General features: G+C 47.3%; 1 protein-coding gene across 2 annotated transcripts in view; it reads left to right on the top strand.

Annotated features, from left to right (window-relative positions):
* LOC122365826 (fasciclin-1-like) overlaps positions 1–16,077 on the top strand; it is a 37,478-nt gene that overhangs the window by 14,356 nt on the left and 7,045 nt on the right. For both annotated transcript variants that reach the window (XM_043337404.1, XM_043337403.1), the window contains exons 2-5: positions 11,812–11,947; positions 14,538–14,722; positions 15,159–15,289; positions 15,597–15,693. In XM_043337404.1, the coding sequence (XP_043193339.1) occupies positions 11,812–11,947; positions 14,538–14,722; positions 15,159–15,289; positions 15,597–15,693 (549 nt within the window). The remainder of the gene's footprint in view (positions 1–11,811; positions 11,948–14,537; positions 14,723–15,158; positions 15,290–15,596; positions 15,694–16,077) is intronic.

The following is a 16,077-nucleotide window of genomic DNA, read 5'->3' as shown; positions in this document are numbered from 1 at the left end:
GCGAATGCTGCTAACATAGATATGTTTTTATGACATTCAGGATAGCCTGTGATTAGTTCGTAATTACAAGCTCCAGTATAAATCTTTTCACAGCCTCACAGCCTCAAGGAAGTTCGGCAGAGGACAGCATTGGTATTTTAACCGTCCTAAGGCACATATATTAATGTTCCATCGCACTTTAACCCGCGCCCCACTGGGGGGGGGCTATTTATAGCCCCCCCTCCCGTTTTTCTGCAATAACTTCCAAACCGCTTGACGGATCGACGCCAAACTTTCAGTACCTTCGGCTGCATCAATTTGACACCTTGTGTCAAAATTTGAACTTCGTAGCTACCATAGGTGGGCCGGAAATGACGTCAGAGTGACGTCATGTTCGTCCGATTTCGACGCAAAACATTGAACCATGCGGCAATCGCTCCCAAGAGCTCAGTTTTTAAGCTAGATCCAATTTCTTTGCATGAAAGGACTCAAAATTGACCGCGCTATCAAACTGCTATCTCGGATTTTCAAAATTTTGAAATTTTCGAAAATTTTATACAATAATATTCAAAATTTATATTTTTATATTTTTTTTCAAAAAGTTTTTGACTTTTCGAAAAAACCGGAATATATGTGACACAACGCATGATTATGACTAACTTTAGCAAGTTTTAGCTAAATATCTTCAAAAATGGCCAAGTTATACGCATTATTGCAAAAAATTCACAATTATTAATTTTTCAAATCAATTTTTCAGTACGTATTTGACATCGTACACCAATATAAATGGCACCATCGTGTTCCTGAGCTCAAACTGCATCCAATAGACACCTTTTTTGTTGAAAAATTTTACCTTCAAAATTTGACCTTTTTTGACCTGAAAGTGACCTGACCTAAGCTGATATCGACTCAAAATGACCTCGAATGACACAGACGACATCAAATTCGAAATCTATGGCCTAAATGGACCATAAAACATGTGTCACGTGACCGACGCATGGTATAATATTTTCGTGACCTGTGATGACCTGACCCTGACCTGAAAATCAAAGTACAAGTTTGGTACCCTCAAGGTATCTAGAGCATCTGTTCAAGAGTGTGGATACCAAAAATGAGCCTGATCTGACTTGTAAGACGGCGGCCAGAGCCCAAAATGTGCACAAGCCAAAATGCTAATAATTTTTACTTTGACCTGACCTGTGACGTCATCGGTGACCTCGAGGTCAATGAAATTAGGTTTCGCTCGACAGTTTTTCCGGGGCTATCAGACGCCGTTTGAATTTTGACGATCGGCCCAGTAGTTTCGGAGTTAGGAGGGGGGGCTATGAATAGCCCCCCCCCCCCCCCAGTAGGGCATGTTATACACAGACCCCAGTGGGGCGCGGGTTAAAGAAGTATCATTCACCGCCTGAAGTCCATCCGCGGATGAAACGTCCGTGTCGCGTGATCCATGAACCACACGTAGGTCTCGTGATCACCTGATAATGGGCGCGCCCAGGAGACACACCCGGACCCTCCATCGCTAATGAGTGTCAATGAGTGACCCCTGACCTCTGGCGGCTGACCTCTGACCTCGACGTTTGACTTCTGACCTGTGACGCCCTCGTCGAACCGGGTGAACCTTGGTGGTCCACCCAGAAAGGTCAATAAGTCATCGCCCGAGATAAAATTCTGCGGCTGTGTTCTGGCATATTTTGCATTATGTGGGAGGATAGCAGTGTTCGCCACGGGCCCCAAAATCCCCAGCCCAGCCCGTAGCCCGCTCTTGGCAAATATTCCAAGCCCAGCCCGGCCCGGCCCGGCAAAAATAGCAATCTAGTTATTGTCTTAGTCTATTGCTAATTGCTATAATAAGCATGATTGATTACACTATTTTGAGAACAATTCAAATTGCATGAATATTAACATGGCAATCATGACTCCCCTCTTTTCAATGAATATAATCATTTCAAGCACCTATGGCACAAATTTTAACAGTAACAGCAAGCACCTCAGTCAATTAGGTCATGATTACACACCTATAAAAAGTTTACATGATTATATTAACTACATTCTATGAGTAAAGTTATCTTGCAAGCTGATGTGTGTGAACATTATCATTCATAATTGGTGACTCTAATGCATACTTGAAGGAAGTATTTGCCACATACTCTATACTTCCCAGCACTTACCAGCAGAAAAAAGCTTGACTTATGGGAATTGATGAATCTGTCTGGGATTGACCTTGCTGTTAAATTCACTCCATAGATGCTGCAATATCAAAAGCCTGAGAAAGCATACAAAATAGGTGACACTAACTTTAGCACTGTCTTCCAAAAAAAGAGAAAATCCATCCATTTATCAGCAAAACTGATCTTATCTATTTTCAATTCATGCCCACGTGTCAACCAAATCTCTGTGGACAACTATCTGCTACTTTCCTTGCTATTTTATGTTAGGCTCTTTTCAAGATATGGATATCGCTAGCAGCGTAAGCAAAAAACATGGTAAGCTGGAAATGTCATTGGGTACTTTTGCGACTTTTACGCATCATCATAATCAATCAAAAATGAGCGAACACTTCTTTATTGTCGCAGCTGCGGCAGGTAGCGATTTTAACCAATTGTATAATAAAACATAAATGATCAAGTTTTTGTTTTGTTTTTCGTTCGAGTTTTCAGACTTCGTGATTAAGGTTTTATTTTTTATTTGTTTAATTTTGTTTCTCACCTTGATACTTACTTAAAAACGTATTTATTTGATATACTGTTGTGTATACTACCCAGATGCCGCCACATAAACATAGGGCCGCCGCCATGATTGCAAATTTTGTTGAGAAGGGGCTGGTTTGTTGTGATTTATTTTGACAAATTTATGGACATTTAAAGAAGCTTTCATCGCGAAATACTCTGTAGAGTTCCTCGTTACTTACAGTGTGTTTTGTGAGTATCCTTTTAAGGTTCTGTTCATTAAAAAACCGTCGGTGAAGGAAAAAAGACTGTGTTGGAATTGTCTCACTATCGCCGTATATAAGTGTTAAACTTAATGTAGCCCTGTGGCCCATCATTGTTGAGTGGCTTCTTAGTTTTTGGAGTTGTAGTGCTAAGTAAGTTATTCTGATGACTACATTTTAACTTTTATTACAAACTAATGATGCTAGAGATGCTCTGATCTTTTTGGTTGCGGAATTTTTATGAAAACCCTCCTATGTGTGACATGATGTGATATTGGATAATTCTCAAGATTCCCAAAATTCAATATCAAGTAGGTTTTCTTTCACATTCCTTAAAATTGGTTTAGTTTTTGTATTTTCCCAGTGGGTTTTGTTTGCATCAGTTTCCAAATTTTCTTAAATTGACATTAGTCGCAAAACCCATAGTGCACAAAGCTCTTGGCCCGGCCCGTTCATAGCCCGTTAACTAATGATATTTGGGGGCCCGGCCCAGCCCGTAGCCCAGCCCGGCCCATGGCCCGTTGGGCTGGCCCGGCCCGTGGCGAACACTGGAGGATAGAGTAGCGCTGAATAGAACAAACCGATTGGAGAAGATGGGAACGACGTGCCATGCTTCTGCAAATGTGAAATCCCAGGGGAGTCTTTCACATGTGTGGCTGCCGGCTGTGGCAGGTTACTGACAGTTATCTTCTTCAATTGTCTGATCATGTGGGCCGTGGCTTAGAATCCCTGGAGGGTTTTCAAAACTTGCAGTCCCTTTGCAGTCCTCATTTACATGGTGAATTTGTTCTCTTGAAGATCTGTAGGGCCTTCAAAGCTCCATTTTTAGTTCATATATGCGATGGAGGCCGGAGAGCAATGTCTTTCAACCTTCACCGTTCTTACCCTCCGTCATTACTTGTCGATAGTGGTTATGAATTTCGGTCCCTTGCAAAGAGCAAACGAATTCGCCGTTCTATTTCCATCATCTGAGCGCCACACTTTCCCCACTTCCATCCTCGAGCCCACTATCGGCCGCCATTTTCCAGCTCTGCGTCTGACGTGTAGGCGGCAGAGGACCCCTGGCCCCGATGGCCCTCTCCAGTGGGCGGACGGACAGCGCCCTCGGCCTCCGCCGCCATCCGCCGCCCGACGCCGGTCCGGAGGCGGCGCCGGCAGCCAAGGCCAGCGCGTCGCTGGATCGATGGCGCCCGTCGGTGGCGACGGAGGGGGGCAGCGTCGGTGGGGGGGGGAGAGGGTGCCCCCGTTAGCAGCGGGCACGGCATCGGCAGCCGGCGATAACGATGTCCCGTGGAGCGGCGCGGTGCCCGCGAGCGGCTAACAGTGCAAGCAGATATGATATGCGACGTGCGTGTTCTTGCGTGCTGGTGCGTGATAGATCGGTTTTGGAGGAGCTGGTGGTCGATGAGGCGCGGCCGTTGGGTGACCCGCCCCCTCAGACGAGGGGTGTGGTGAGGGAGGGAGGGGGTGGGGTAGTCGCGGCCGGCGGTCGGGCGCGGCGCGGGACGAAACATGAGAGTAGAGAGGGCTGTGGGGCAGAGGAGAGGAGTGCCTGTCAGTGGCAGGAAGGGAACCATTGTGGGCCGACAACTCAAGCAGAATGATGAATGCCTTTGCTTCTTTCTGGTGCTGTGGAGTGTGGGTCGACAGTGAGCGGAGAGCAACGAAAGTCGGGATACGGTGGTCGTATTTATTGTTTTTAGTCAGCAGTATTTCTGTTTATAAGATATAGGTACCTACCGTTCGCAAATTTCAAAACGCTATGTCTATAAGGGAAGGCATGTGAAAAGTGACATCTAGCATTCACGAAATGCAATCATTAGATGGCTAAAATCTAAATACTGCAAACTAACTACATGCTTTTATAAGTGTTGGTCATTTCATCCTAACTTTTCTTGACGGAATTCAAAGGTCACGGACTCATCTCGAGGTCCGGGGGTCACGATCCATGACTGCTCCATCGCTGATCCAGCTAACTAACTCAACAGTCAACATGACAGATCCCAGTTTCGGATTTATTTTGCTCTCTCTCTCTCTCTCTCTCTCTCTCTCTCTCTCTCTCTCTCTCTCTCTCTCTCTCTCTCTCTCTCTCTCTCTCTCTCTCTCTCTCTCTCTCTCTCTCTCGTGACAGCTAGCAGGACACCCGGATATCAGTTGCCACACATCATCTGTGCATACACGCACGATAACGCACACGCATACACACACCAGCTCACCGAACGTGCTGTCACTCTGCGTTCACTGACTCAATCGGCCGCTTGCACATTCACACGTCAATGCAAATTTCACCCTGCGCAACGCGTGTGGGATCAATTCACCCGAGCCTGGCGCGTGTTATGAGACAGCTTGCAGTCTCTATCAAATCATTATTCAGTAGGGGAATGATGTGCGATGTCAGTGTTCTGAGGTGCTACAGACTGAGATATTTGGCTAAGGGGACTGTTCCTTTCGCCGCGGACAGCTGCCGACAGGGATTTCTATGGGCTGAGAGGATGAGAGCAAGCCATTATCTTCACGCCGCTCTGGAATGTGCGGATGGCAGAGGGAGGAGGCGATGTCCAGAGCGAATGGGAGCATCCATCGCGGTGGGTGTTCCAAACTGTCACGAGTCGATTCAGCCTCGGACAGACCGGTGGCGTAAATATAGGGACAGCGACAGGTCTGAGGGCGTTACTTGGTGCCAAGTTTCCCGAAGATGCTTCATGATTGTCCAGTTTTAGATCGAACGCAGTGTTGAACATTTGTGAACACATGACACAGGGAAACCTTTTCGCTATCATTGCTTTGCAAAACTTTCAGTGAAACGATCATTTTTCAACGCAAGTCACTGTCTGAAAAATATCGGCAATGTTGCAGTTGTTGCTCTGTGAAGCGACCAGCGAGTAGCGCGTTTTAAGGCGTTTCAAGCTGAACACTCATGGTGGCGTTACTCGCTACCGCAGGCTGCGCGGATGTTTTTAGCTTTAAACGGTCTTATAATGGGTGCCTCACCCGGCGTTTTTACCCATCACGCTCGTGGTCAAATTGGACGCTCCGTGGAAAATTGGGCGAAATTATATCTTCAGCGTTGTTCTGTCCGGTATTTTTGGTCCACAAGTATAAGCTGTGTTACAGAAAATTGCGGACCGGTTATGTTCGAAAGACCGAGCTTATTGCTATTTCGAGAAGCTGGGGAGCACTGTACTTGTGAAAGCAATTTCTAGATTAATCCTAAAAACATTTCCAATTTATTTGAAAAGCTGTCCGGCCCGGCACCTGGGGTAATGACTACGGCCATGGCTGCGGTCAGTCCACTTTTAGGACCTGACGGCATAGACTACTCCATATCTAATGCAGTAGTCTATGCTGACGGTTATGCTATATCGTTGAATGGTTACGACCAACGAGGTACTTATGCACAATTCTCTTGTGAGGTTGATGTCTGCCTTAGCCGTAACACTGACTTTAGTCCGCTTCAGCTGCACGTTCAGTCCGTTCTGTATCGGCTGCCATCATCCCGTCCGTTCCGTGTCGGCTGCTGCTGTCATCCCGTCCGTTCCGTGCTGACTGCTGTGGTCATCCCGTCCGTTCCGTGTCGGCTACTGTGGTCAGTCCGTCCCGTAGCCCGCTCGAAAGTCTCACAGGCACCCATCGTTTCCGCCAGGCTCCCGCTGACATGCTGTCCGCTAATGCTGCAATCGATTCCCATCTTGTTTTCCTTCCCTCTCGCGCTCTTTCTTTGTATCCTTCCTCTCCTCTTCTATCTTTACCTCCATCATCCACATCGACCGTCATCAATAACGCCTGTATCGCCTTGACTGAGGTAGCTGCCGGAAAACGAACCACTCCACTCGCCTGCCTTCACTGACCGGAAACTCCAAACGCTTCCGGCTACTGGCTACTTCCGGTCCGTCACCTGCTTAGCGCCTGAGGCCGTCAGGTGACTCGGTGCCCAGTGGGGTGTCACGGTGTCCACTTTTTGCGCCACACGGTGGACTGATGACGGCCATTTGCGGGTAAAAACGGTGGCATTGTGTGCAGACGTGTCCAAGTAGATTGCCAGTCGTGAAGAGTGCCGGACAGACACAAGGTCTGGACAAACATGCAGCCTGAGTGATGAAGACACTTCTCCGTCCGAATGGGAGGATGTGAGCAAAGTGGGCATAAGCAATGAGTACATACCGACAACCAGGTCTGGGCGCAGTGTACAGGAGTTTTGGAGAGAGGTTAGACAGCAATGCCGGTAGGATGAGCTGAGTGCCAGCGAGCAGAACAAATTCTCCCCGATCGATCGGTGGGTGTAAGGGCCGGAGCGGAGGTGTTTTTGTGTTCCCAGCCCGCCTTCCGTCCATTCCTCGGGCAGGGGTGCATACCATGATCGAAGATACACGTTATCAGAGCCAATCAGTCGCGTGATAGGCTCAGGAAGGCGGCAATTATGCCTGATGAAACAGTGGGTGGGACGGATCGTAACAGTGGTCATTAGAGGTGCTGGACTGTCGCCTGAACGGTCATTAGAGGTGCTAGTTTTTTCCCTGCGGGGAAGGCGCGGAAGGCACACGCCGCCGTCTTATCTGTGAAATTGAGCCGACTTCCTGGAGCGATGGTGGATATTATTTGGTCAAGGCGATCGTTGGTTTGTTGAGCGGCAATTTATGATGGAACACATGTGAGGCATGTGAGTAAACACATTTCGATTGTTGTAGTTACTGTGAGCAATGGCCAATGAGCTAGATATTATAATGCGTGGTTAATTACTGATAGTGAATGTCGTGAGGTGTCAAAAGACGACGAGATGTCAAAAAGACGAGAAAATTCGTGTTTTTCATAATCGAAGGTTTGTTGTCAATTGTTAAATGTTAAAACACTATTCGTTAGAATTGTGTTTTTCTATTGAAAAATAAATCTGAGTTCCCTGACAATTTTCTTAAAGCTGCCTGAGATCAGTTAAGCTTACGTCCGTCCCTACACCAAAAGCCACCAAGAACAATAAGGTCATTCCATGTGCGATCAGTCCTTGTCTCGTTTCCTTCTGTCTATTTGCTCCTGACGCTCTCCAAACAAGACCTAATAGGCGCATGGAACGAGAGAATGTCTCGCTGTCTGTTTACCAGGCTCTCCCTTCTTTGTGCATCGATCTCCGTTCTCCGCTGCATCTACATTGGTTATAAGCACCCTTACTTAGCCTCTTGAACATGTTGTGAGACCTTAACCCTCGCCCGCACATGGGGGGGGGGGGGTGGTTGCCACCCCCCCAGGCAGTCTTTCTGCTCTGCACTCAACATTTTTAAAGCTAGAAGGCTGATTTTTCGTATAGCTGCTCGTCTATCCTTTCTTGATGTCCACTGAAAATTTCAAGTTTCTGTGATTTTTGGTTTCGGAGATATGACCTTGTTTTTCAGGTCATGTCATGACCCAAATGGCCAATTCTCAACATCTTGCGTTTGCCATGGGCCTTGTGAGCTTTTGACACCCTGATTTCGGCCTTTTTTGCCAGTCTTACCTCCCACCTATTATGGAACACGTTGTTCGACGATGTACAGGGGTCAAGGTCAGGGTCAAGGTCAACCTAGGTCATCTAAGATAATTGCGTTTTAGGCAAGCTAAATTTACTTTTTGTGAAGTTTTTGACTGCATTTTTGGTAAAAGCTTCTCAGATCATGATTTCATGTGATATGGACCCAAAAACAATCGGTGCACACATCAGTATACACACAGACACACACAGACATACAAACACATATAATTGACCTTGACCTAGCTTGACCTGAAATGACCTCAGCAGCAAAATTCTGGTCGGATAGTGTGACAAAGAGGTTCTAGCTGGCTTGGCACCAGAAAACAGCATCGTCATCGGTATTTGATAAGCAGCGCACTTGATATCCAACGGTGGCCCAAAACAGCAACATTTTTTAGTTTGACCTGACCTGGAAGGTCAATGACTGACCTGAGAAGGTAAAACTGGGTATCATTGGATTCGTCTCTTCCCAAAGAATCTTTTTGGTCTTTACTGCTAAGCTCTATCTCCAACAGGAACGAAATGGCGCGGGGGGGGGGTGGCAACCACCCCCCCCCCCATGTGCGTTCTAGGATGGGAAAATGGCATGTGCGGGCGAGGGTTAAGTACCTACACATGACACATCAACAGATCGCAAAATCTTTCAGGATTCAGATACACGGCTATAATGAAGTATGTTGCCTCATTAGCATAGCAGAAGAGGCAAACCACAGCGTAGGTATACCATTTACCCGAGAAAATTTGTTTTCGAATGATCCTCCGAACTTTCGCACCAAGTGACCCACGTTCCAGAGGGGTTTCACCACCATGACCTAATGCCATCGACCACGCCCTTTTGCCAGCCACGACCACGGCCCCTTCAGTGCCGTCCCGCGTCGGGAGCGTCGTCTCCGACCGTCGTCGACGCCGTCTGGTCTGTCGAGACCGGTCTGCTGACGTGACGTCACTGACTGCAAACGTCAATGACGTCACTATCAGTAACACTATGGTGATTGGTTTCAGGGTAATGCTTGCTGTTGTTCACAGTATTGGACACTCGGAGACACGCTCGGTCTGCATTGGCAAATCGGTTAGGCTTTTCGGAGAAGGCAAACTTGCCCGGGTATCACATGACATTCCGCTGAACTTGATAAGGTATTTATGTTCGCTGAAGACAATGAATCCAACGAAATTTACTGTAGGATTACTTCGACCATCGAGATGGAATATTTCCGGGAGTATCGTCTAAAGCCGTCCATCATCGAGTGTCATCCGTCATACCCTCGTCAACCTCCGTTCGCTACCCCCGCCATCATCGTCATCGGCGCCGCCTCAGCGACCACGTGACTCTGTCGGCGGCCGACGGCCCCGGTCACGTGACCACCTCACGGATGGCCTGCCGTCCGGAACAGAGTGCTCACGGTTCGACCGGTGCAGCTGTGCCCTGAGGCGTTCCGGTGCTTCCTATGCGCCTACCACGGCCCCTCCCGCCAGGTGCTTCCAGGGCGCCGCCGGCTATGGAGGAAGTAGGAACAGGATGGGGTGCGGTGCCGCAGTGTCCCAAAATTATATTTTGCCTTGGGTGTCTAAGGGGAATATTTGTCACTACAAAGAGGGTTGAGAGTGGAAAGTTGCCTGTCAGAATTGCACAGAAAAAGAGCGGAAACAAGGATCAACAATTTATTTGTGAATTTCGGAGGATGTGGGAGCTGATTTATAGGTAAGATAGGTTAATCAAATATGGAGGGAGGTAAAAGGTAGGTACTCGCAGATGCTCTTTATTGGTAATATAGGTATATAGGGAGTGAAAAATTGCTTGGGAAAATTGGAGGTGAGAGTGGAAAATTATTTTGATTTAAATGCCACTTTCCACCTAAACTGGCAAATTTTGGGACACCGCAGCGGTGGAGTGCTTTATGTGAATTCAGGAGCTAAGTGACTATCAATATATTTGTAAGATCATCTCAAAGACAACTGCACTGCACCCCACTCTAAAGAGGTCTATGCATTTGAAATTCATCATGGTTTTGTAGTACCGTTTTACCTACGGGTAATAGGTACTGGGCGCACATGCGTGATCCTTCAGCTGTAAATGTTTAAATACGCCAAAGCGGCATTGAGTTTTAGTTCGTGGCTCCATGGAAATATGACCATCATTCCAGCGCTGCTTCAGCTGAGCTGCTCGTTTGTCGACCATTTTAGGACGGAGTTCAGCCGACCTAGGTCGATCGATGCCAGTTGGCATCGTCGGCAGTAGGGGGGGGGGGGGGGGGGGTGCAGGGGCCGCCATGGGGTCGGCCGTCGTCACTACCAGGCGGCCGGCAGTCGCTGCCCACTCGCCGGTTATGGCCAAACTCGCCAGCGGTTGCGGCCAGACCGGGCGAACTGCAGCCCGGAGCCCCTGACAGACGGCCGCGGCTCGGAGGTCGGGTGGGACGCTCGTCGAAAGGTCAATAGAAGGTCATTGGAAGAATAACTTGCTGACTTAGAAGATGAATTACACATGACATCTTTATAAGAAATTTAGAATGCCTCGCGTCTAACATGAGCCTGTGTGGAACGAAATACCGCGCAATCGCGTTTCTGCATTTTTGATTAAAAAAACGTGTTGCAAATAAATATGGAAGCACGTTCATTATAAAATCATAAAAGCAGGGTTCCTGATTAGGAGGAACTAAGCCTCCTATTTGCTGTTAAATTTCTCGCGATATATGAACATCTATTCGTCACTTAGACCGCTTAGGCTCCCATTTATTGTCGTGCGTAAGAGCGACGCTGCAGACCTGCCATGGCCGCTGTCCACCCATGGTTAGGCCACCGCACCACCTGAAGCCCGGCCAGCGGCTCCCAGCCGTACCCTTCCCTCTGCCGACCCCAGTCATTACACCCCCCCCCCCCACACACACACACACGGCCCTCCTCTGCCGGGGTAGGGTGACGGACCGCGCTGTCAGCCCTCACGCACCCTGCGGTCGGCAGTATTGTAACTGAGCGGCCAAACTGCGGCGGGGAACGGTGATTGGGTGATTGGCCCGCTGTATAAACACACCTGTGTCTCTCCGCACCAGTAATTGGATGATGGATATGGAAGACTGCTAATTACTGGAAATTGTTATTGATTGTGCAATGTGCGTGCGCACTGTCAATATCAGTGCAGAAAAGAAATGACGCTAGACACAATTACAAGAGCTTTAACAGAGGACGCAAAAAAGTTCCTAATACTCGTAAATTGCAAGTTAGTCGTTGTTACAAACGTAATAGTGTTTATGTTCATCGTTGCTTGTCTAGATTGTTTAGACGTAAAGTTACGAATTTACGTAATGAGCGCGGCATGTTAGATCATTCAGTAAACATACAAGCTCAACATTGACATGATGAAGGCGTACCGCAGCTACTAACACTCCCTTTGTGTTTTGTGTTTCAGTTTTTCGAGCTGATCAACGCCAGCGAACTGTTCTCGATCACGCTGAGGCGGGCTGAGGGCACTGTGTTCGCGCCCACAAACGCAGCGCTGCAGAAGGTCCGGGGGAGCGGGGATGTCAACATCCAGTACCACCTGGGTGAGTGTCTGAACTGAGAGCTTCTTCGTGGTATCAACACCTCTACAGTCTACAATCTACATATTAGCCGTTTTCACGACGGGCTATCTGGCTAATGAACCTAATTTGACCACATCTGCACCAAATCTGCACCTAATCTGCACCAAATGTGTACCATATGGTCGTCGTGAAAGCGGCTAATATTTGTACATTTACTGGCTTTATTGGCGCTATAACGAGGGAGGAAGTAACTTTCTAAGTAACGGCTGTGCTAAAAATTGATACAATTATTGTTAGCATTTTTAGTTTAGAAGCCCAAGCTCAAGATCAGTGGTTTCAAATGCATCCATTCCGAGATCAAATAAGCCTTTTCATCTAGATACTAGATAGAACTATGGTTATTTTGACAGATAGATGAAATGTCATGCATTAGGCCCGTTCCTTGCCAGAAGTTTGCCGTTCAGGCTATAAACTTACCCATGGGAGATTTCATTGAATATGGCCAAATACGGCGCTGTAATGGCTAATGCCGGCCTAGTTAGAAATAAGACAAGGATCTGCAAATTAGAACCAGGCGTGTGAATGTAAATCGACAAGATGTATCTGTCTTCGGCCAGGATTGAGCCTTCTACTCACAAAAAACACACACTCGCTGCAGCAAAATAAATGTTGTTTGGTGCCGTCAAGATCCTGGTAAAATATGGGAGTAGGTGTATCTAACCAGGGCAGCTCCTCAGTCAGGATGTTTCATTATCCAAATCCACACTCCACTATCATCCTAGCCATCTACAGCAACATCTGCTCCGCACATACAGTAGGGCTGCTCAGTGCTCAGTATCTGCCCTCAGCCCGCTAGTCCGTGGTCCTTGGTCTCTTCCCCAGCTCACTGGTCCATGTTCCATCGTCTCTACCTCCCCCCTCCCCCGCGGCCGTAGCCACCCACCCACTGGCCCGTGTCCGTCAGTGCTGGCCCACCTGTCCACGGCCGATCGATTCGATCCGCTCCGCTCTCTGGCTCCGCCGGAAACGACCGCGCAGATTGCTCTGACGCCGCGATGACGCTCACGAGTTTACTGGCGTCACCGTGAAGTGCGGAACTTAATCTGACCGTGCCGGCTCGCGATATATCGCTGTCTGGTGTAGGTGTGGGGATAATTTTGGAAATCAAAGAGATTGACAGGTGTTGTGTCAAGACAGCGTCCAATGAATAGAATGACATGAGTTAATCACCTCATAAAAAGCTCCAGGCGTTTTCCCCATTACTATGCGGGATATCATAATCTCCCCAGTCCCCTGGTTCTTATCTGCTTTCCCGCATTGAACCGCTGAGCTGCAGTCTCTGGGGGTCGGTAAATACCCCCGGCCCTCCCCCGTCGACCCCGCGACCCTCCCCTGTCGATCCGGCGTTCACCTCCCCCTGGATCGACCGTGGGCGGCGCCGGCCAGTCGCCGCCGTCCGCCGACATACCGACTGAACTCTGTTTGTTGGCTGGACTTATCGATCCTGTACGTCGATGCCGCACTGAAACAGGCTAGCCGGTTTGCCCTCCGGCCATTGCTGGTCACGTGACCGGCGCGGTGATGAGGCGAGTGCATTAGGCTGGCTAGCTGCCGACGGCAGTTTATGAAACGTCACGTGGTTATATGTAGTTAGTATGAACCTAGTTACGATAACAAAGAAGTGAAGTGGATTGAATAGGTAATAATTCAGTCTAAGTAACTTTTTAAAAAGGATATTGATGCGTGACAGACATATTATGGTCGTCGTCATTCTCCCCTATTATCTAAGCGCATTGGAATATACTGACAGCAAAATGACCAAATGAAAAGTAGGAAAAACCATGCCTAATATAAAAAAAGCATCTGCAGGGTTATCTCACAGCCAATAGCCGTTTTCACGACGGCCATCTGGTACACATTTGGTGCACATCTGGTGCAGATTAGGTGCAGATTTGGTCAAATTAGGTGCAGTAGGTATGTCTCTTAGTAGCTATCAGCTAGGGTTGCACAAAATGCTTATATGCCTGCTTTGCCATTTTATCAGAGAGCATCATCGATTAAAACACTGATATAAATTCATAAAACGAAGATATTTGCTGTAAAAGAGATTAGGTGCAGATTTGGTCAAATTAGGTGCATTCGCCGGATAGCCCGTCGTGAAAACAGCTAGTGTTGACTTATTAGTGTGTTGATATTGCGCGCATTCCAATATAAAACATGCATAAAGTCTGCCCTTCGGCCTTTTCGCTGATCACAGGCGTCACCGATGAACGTGTGTTACCCTTCTATGTTGGATTGCAGTCACCAGCGCCGCCTGGCCAGACGGGGTATGGCGGCGCAGTATCATGTATGTTGTGGGTATTGTGGCACAGTATTCACTATTCTCTGAACAAACAAGCGTTTCTTTCATGCCTTATTGTAAAGCCGGAGGGGATTGAGCTGCTGAGTACAGCCCTATTCATTTAAAATTTGTAAAATCGTTGTAAAATCTATCTGAAGTCGTTGGGTTCTAGACTGTGTAGTATGTAAACTTGTATGAAGTTTCGCAGAAATGAGGATGCATCTGGCCGGCACCTGGGTCGTTTGTTGATCTCTCTATCCCTTTCGGCAGTGAACCGTGCCATGACATCAGCCCAGCTGCGGAACAAACAGTCCGAGGGCTCCTCGCTGAAGGGCAATCAGAAGCTGTTCTTCAGCCTGCAGAAGCGGCGGGGTGGCGAGGACGACATTTTCGTTAACAACGCCCGGATCGTCACCAGAGATTTGGCCTTCACTTCAGAGGACGGCTCAAACCAGGTGAGTAACTGTGCCAAATTCAGAAACGGTTCAGTCATTCCAATGCTAAATTCTGCACTCAGTAGCGTCGTTGGCGGTTGTGCAAAAGTTTCCTATAAGAGGCACACTTAATTTATTGAATGTTACACCATGGGAGGCTCGCACATCAGGGTGCTTCGCTGGTTTTCCCAGGAAAATAGTGACTGAATGCCCCTTTAAATTTTCTTTTTCTTGTCCAATGGTGTGCAATTATGACGGAATTTTTGGAGCTCTTCCAGCATTTGTATCCCTGACAAATATAAATATTCATAAGATATACATAATGAATATTAGATACCGAGGGTAATTACTTTAAGCATCAAAAGACGCAACGTATCGAATAATACTAAACGGTCACGCGAGAATGAGACGAGCAATGAGCAACAGACACTATTATTGCCTGTATCTTTTTTTCCAGTATCTTCACATTATCGATGAAGTTCTAGAGCCCACCATTCCCAGCAACAAGAACTCGAGGTACTACAACCCAAACGCACTGAAGTTACTGAGCGACTCCGCCCAATACAGTCTTGGAGAGTCCAGCATCAAGTGAGTTTCCTTTCCAGTCGTTTACAATTGTACATCACTGCATTAGCCGCAAATCTTTAGAGATGGCATGATTCATTTATTGTCATATTGTTTTTCCTGAGACGCCTCTTGGAGGAATTGATTGGTAAACCTATGTTTATTGAGAGTGAAATGACAATTTTTGCCCTAACCACGTCCAGACGAAATATTTCAACAAGATATCATTTCAATGATCAATTTAATTTGCACATGTCAAGCACTGATAGGTGCCAATAGTAAATGTAAACTAATATCTGTGATAAAAACGCCCAATAACTATGCGTTTCAGAAAGTTCTACAAGAAGGTGCAGGATCTGGACAAGACAAGTGTATTCGGAACCACCGAGTTTCACACCTATTTTATACCAGTGGACGCAGGAATGCAGGTGAGACGCACCTTTAGGCAGCATACATCCACTGGAATATGTATGCAGAGCTGGTACATTCGTAATTCGTTGGCTGGTGAGTGGTGAGTTGGGCTTTGTTCTAAATGACTTAAAAACTAGACATCCAGTTATAATTGTTATTTACCTATCCATTGAGTTGTCTCATTTATAATACATTTATTGATGAAACTTTTTGTCAAGCAATATACCTTACAGCCTTACCCCAGCGACCTAATATCACCATTGCGCAGTATAATCGCAAAAATGTCAATGTCCGTCGGTCTAGTGATGGCAATGAGCGTTTATGACGTATCGTTTCCATTGATATGCGTCCCCACTCTGTAGCAATTACGTAAGCGGTCGTTTGATGACCGACAGAATCGA

The sequence above is a fragment of the Amphibalanus amphitrite genome, unplaced genomic scaffold (genome assembly GCF_019059575.1).
Source record: "Amphibalanus amphitrite isolate SeventyFive unplaced genomic scaffold, NRLGWU_Aamphi_draft 000765F_arrow, whole genome shotgun sequence".
In the NCBI taxonomy this organism is placed as follows: domain Eukaryota; kingdom Metazoa; phylum Arthropoda; class Thecostraca; order Balanomorpha; family Balanidae; genus Amphibalanus; species Amphibalanus amphitrite.
The sequence above is the reverse complement of the archived record's forward strand: the minus strand, read 5'-3'. Positions and strand labels throughout refer to the sequence as shown.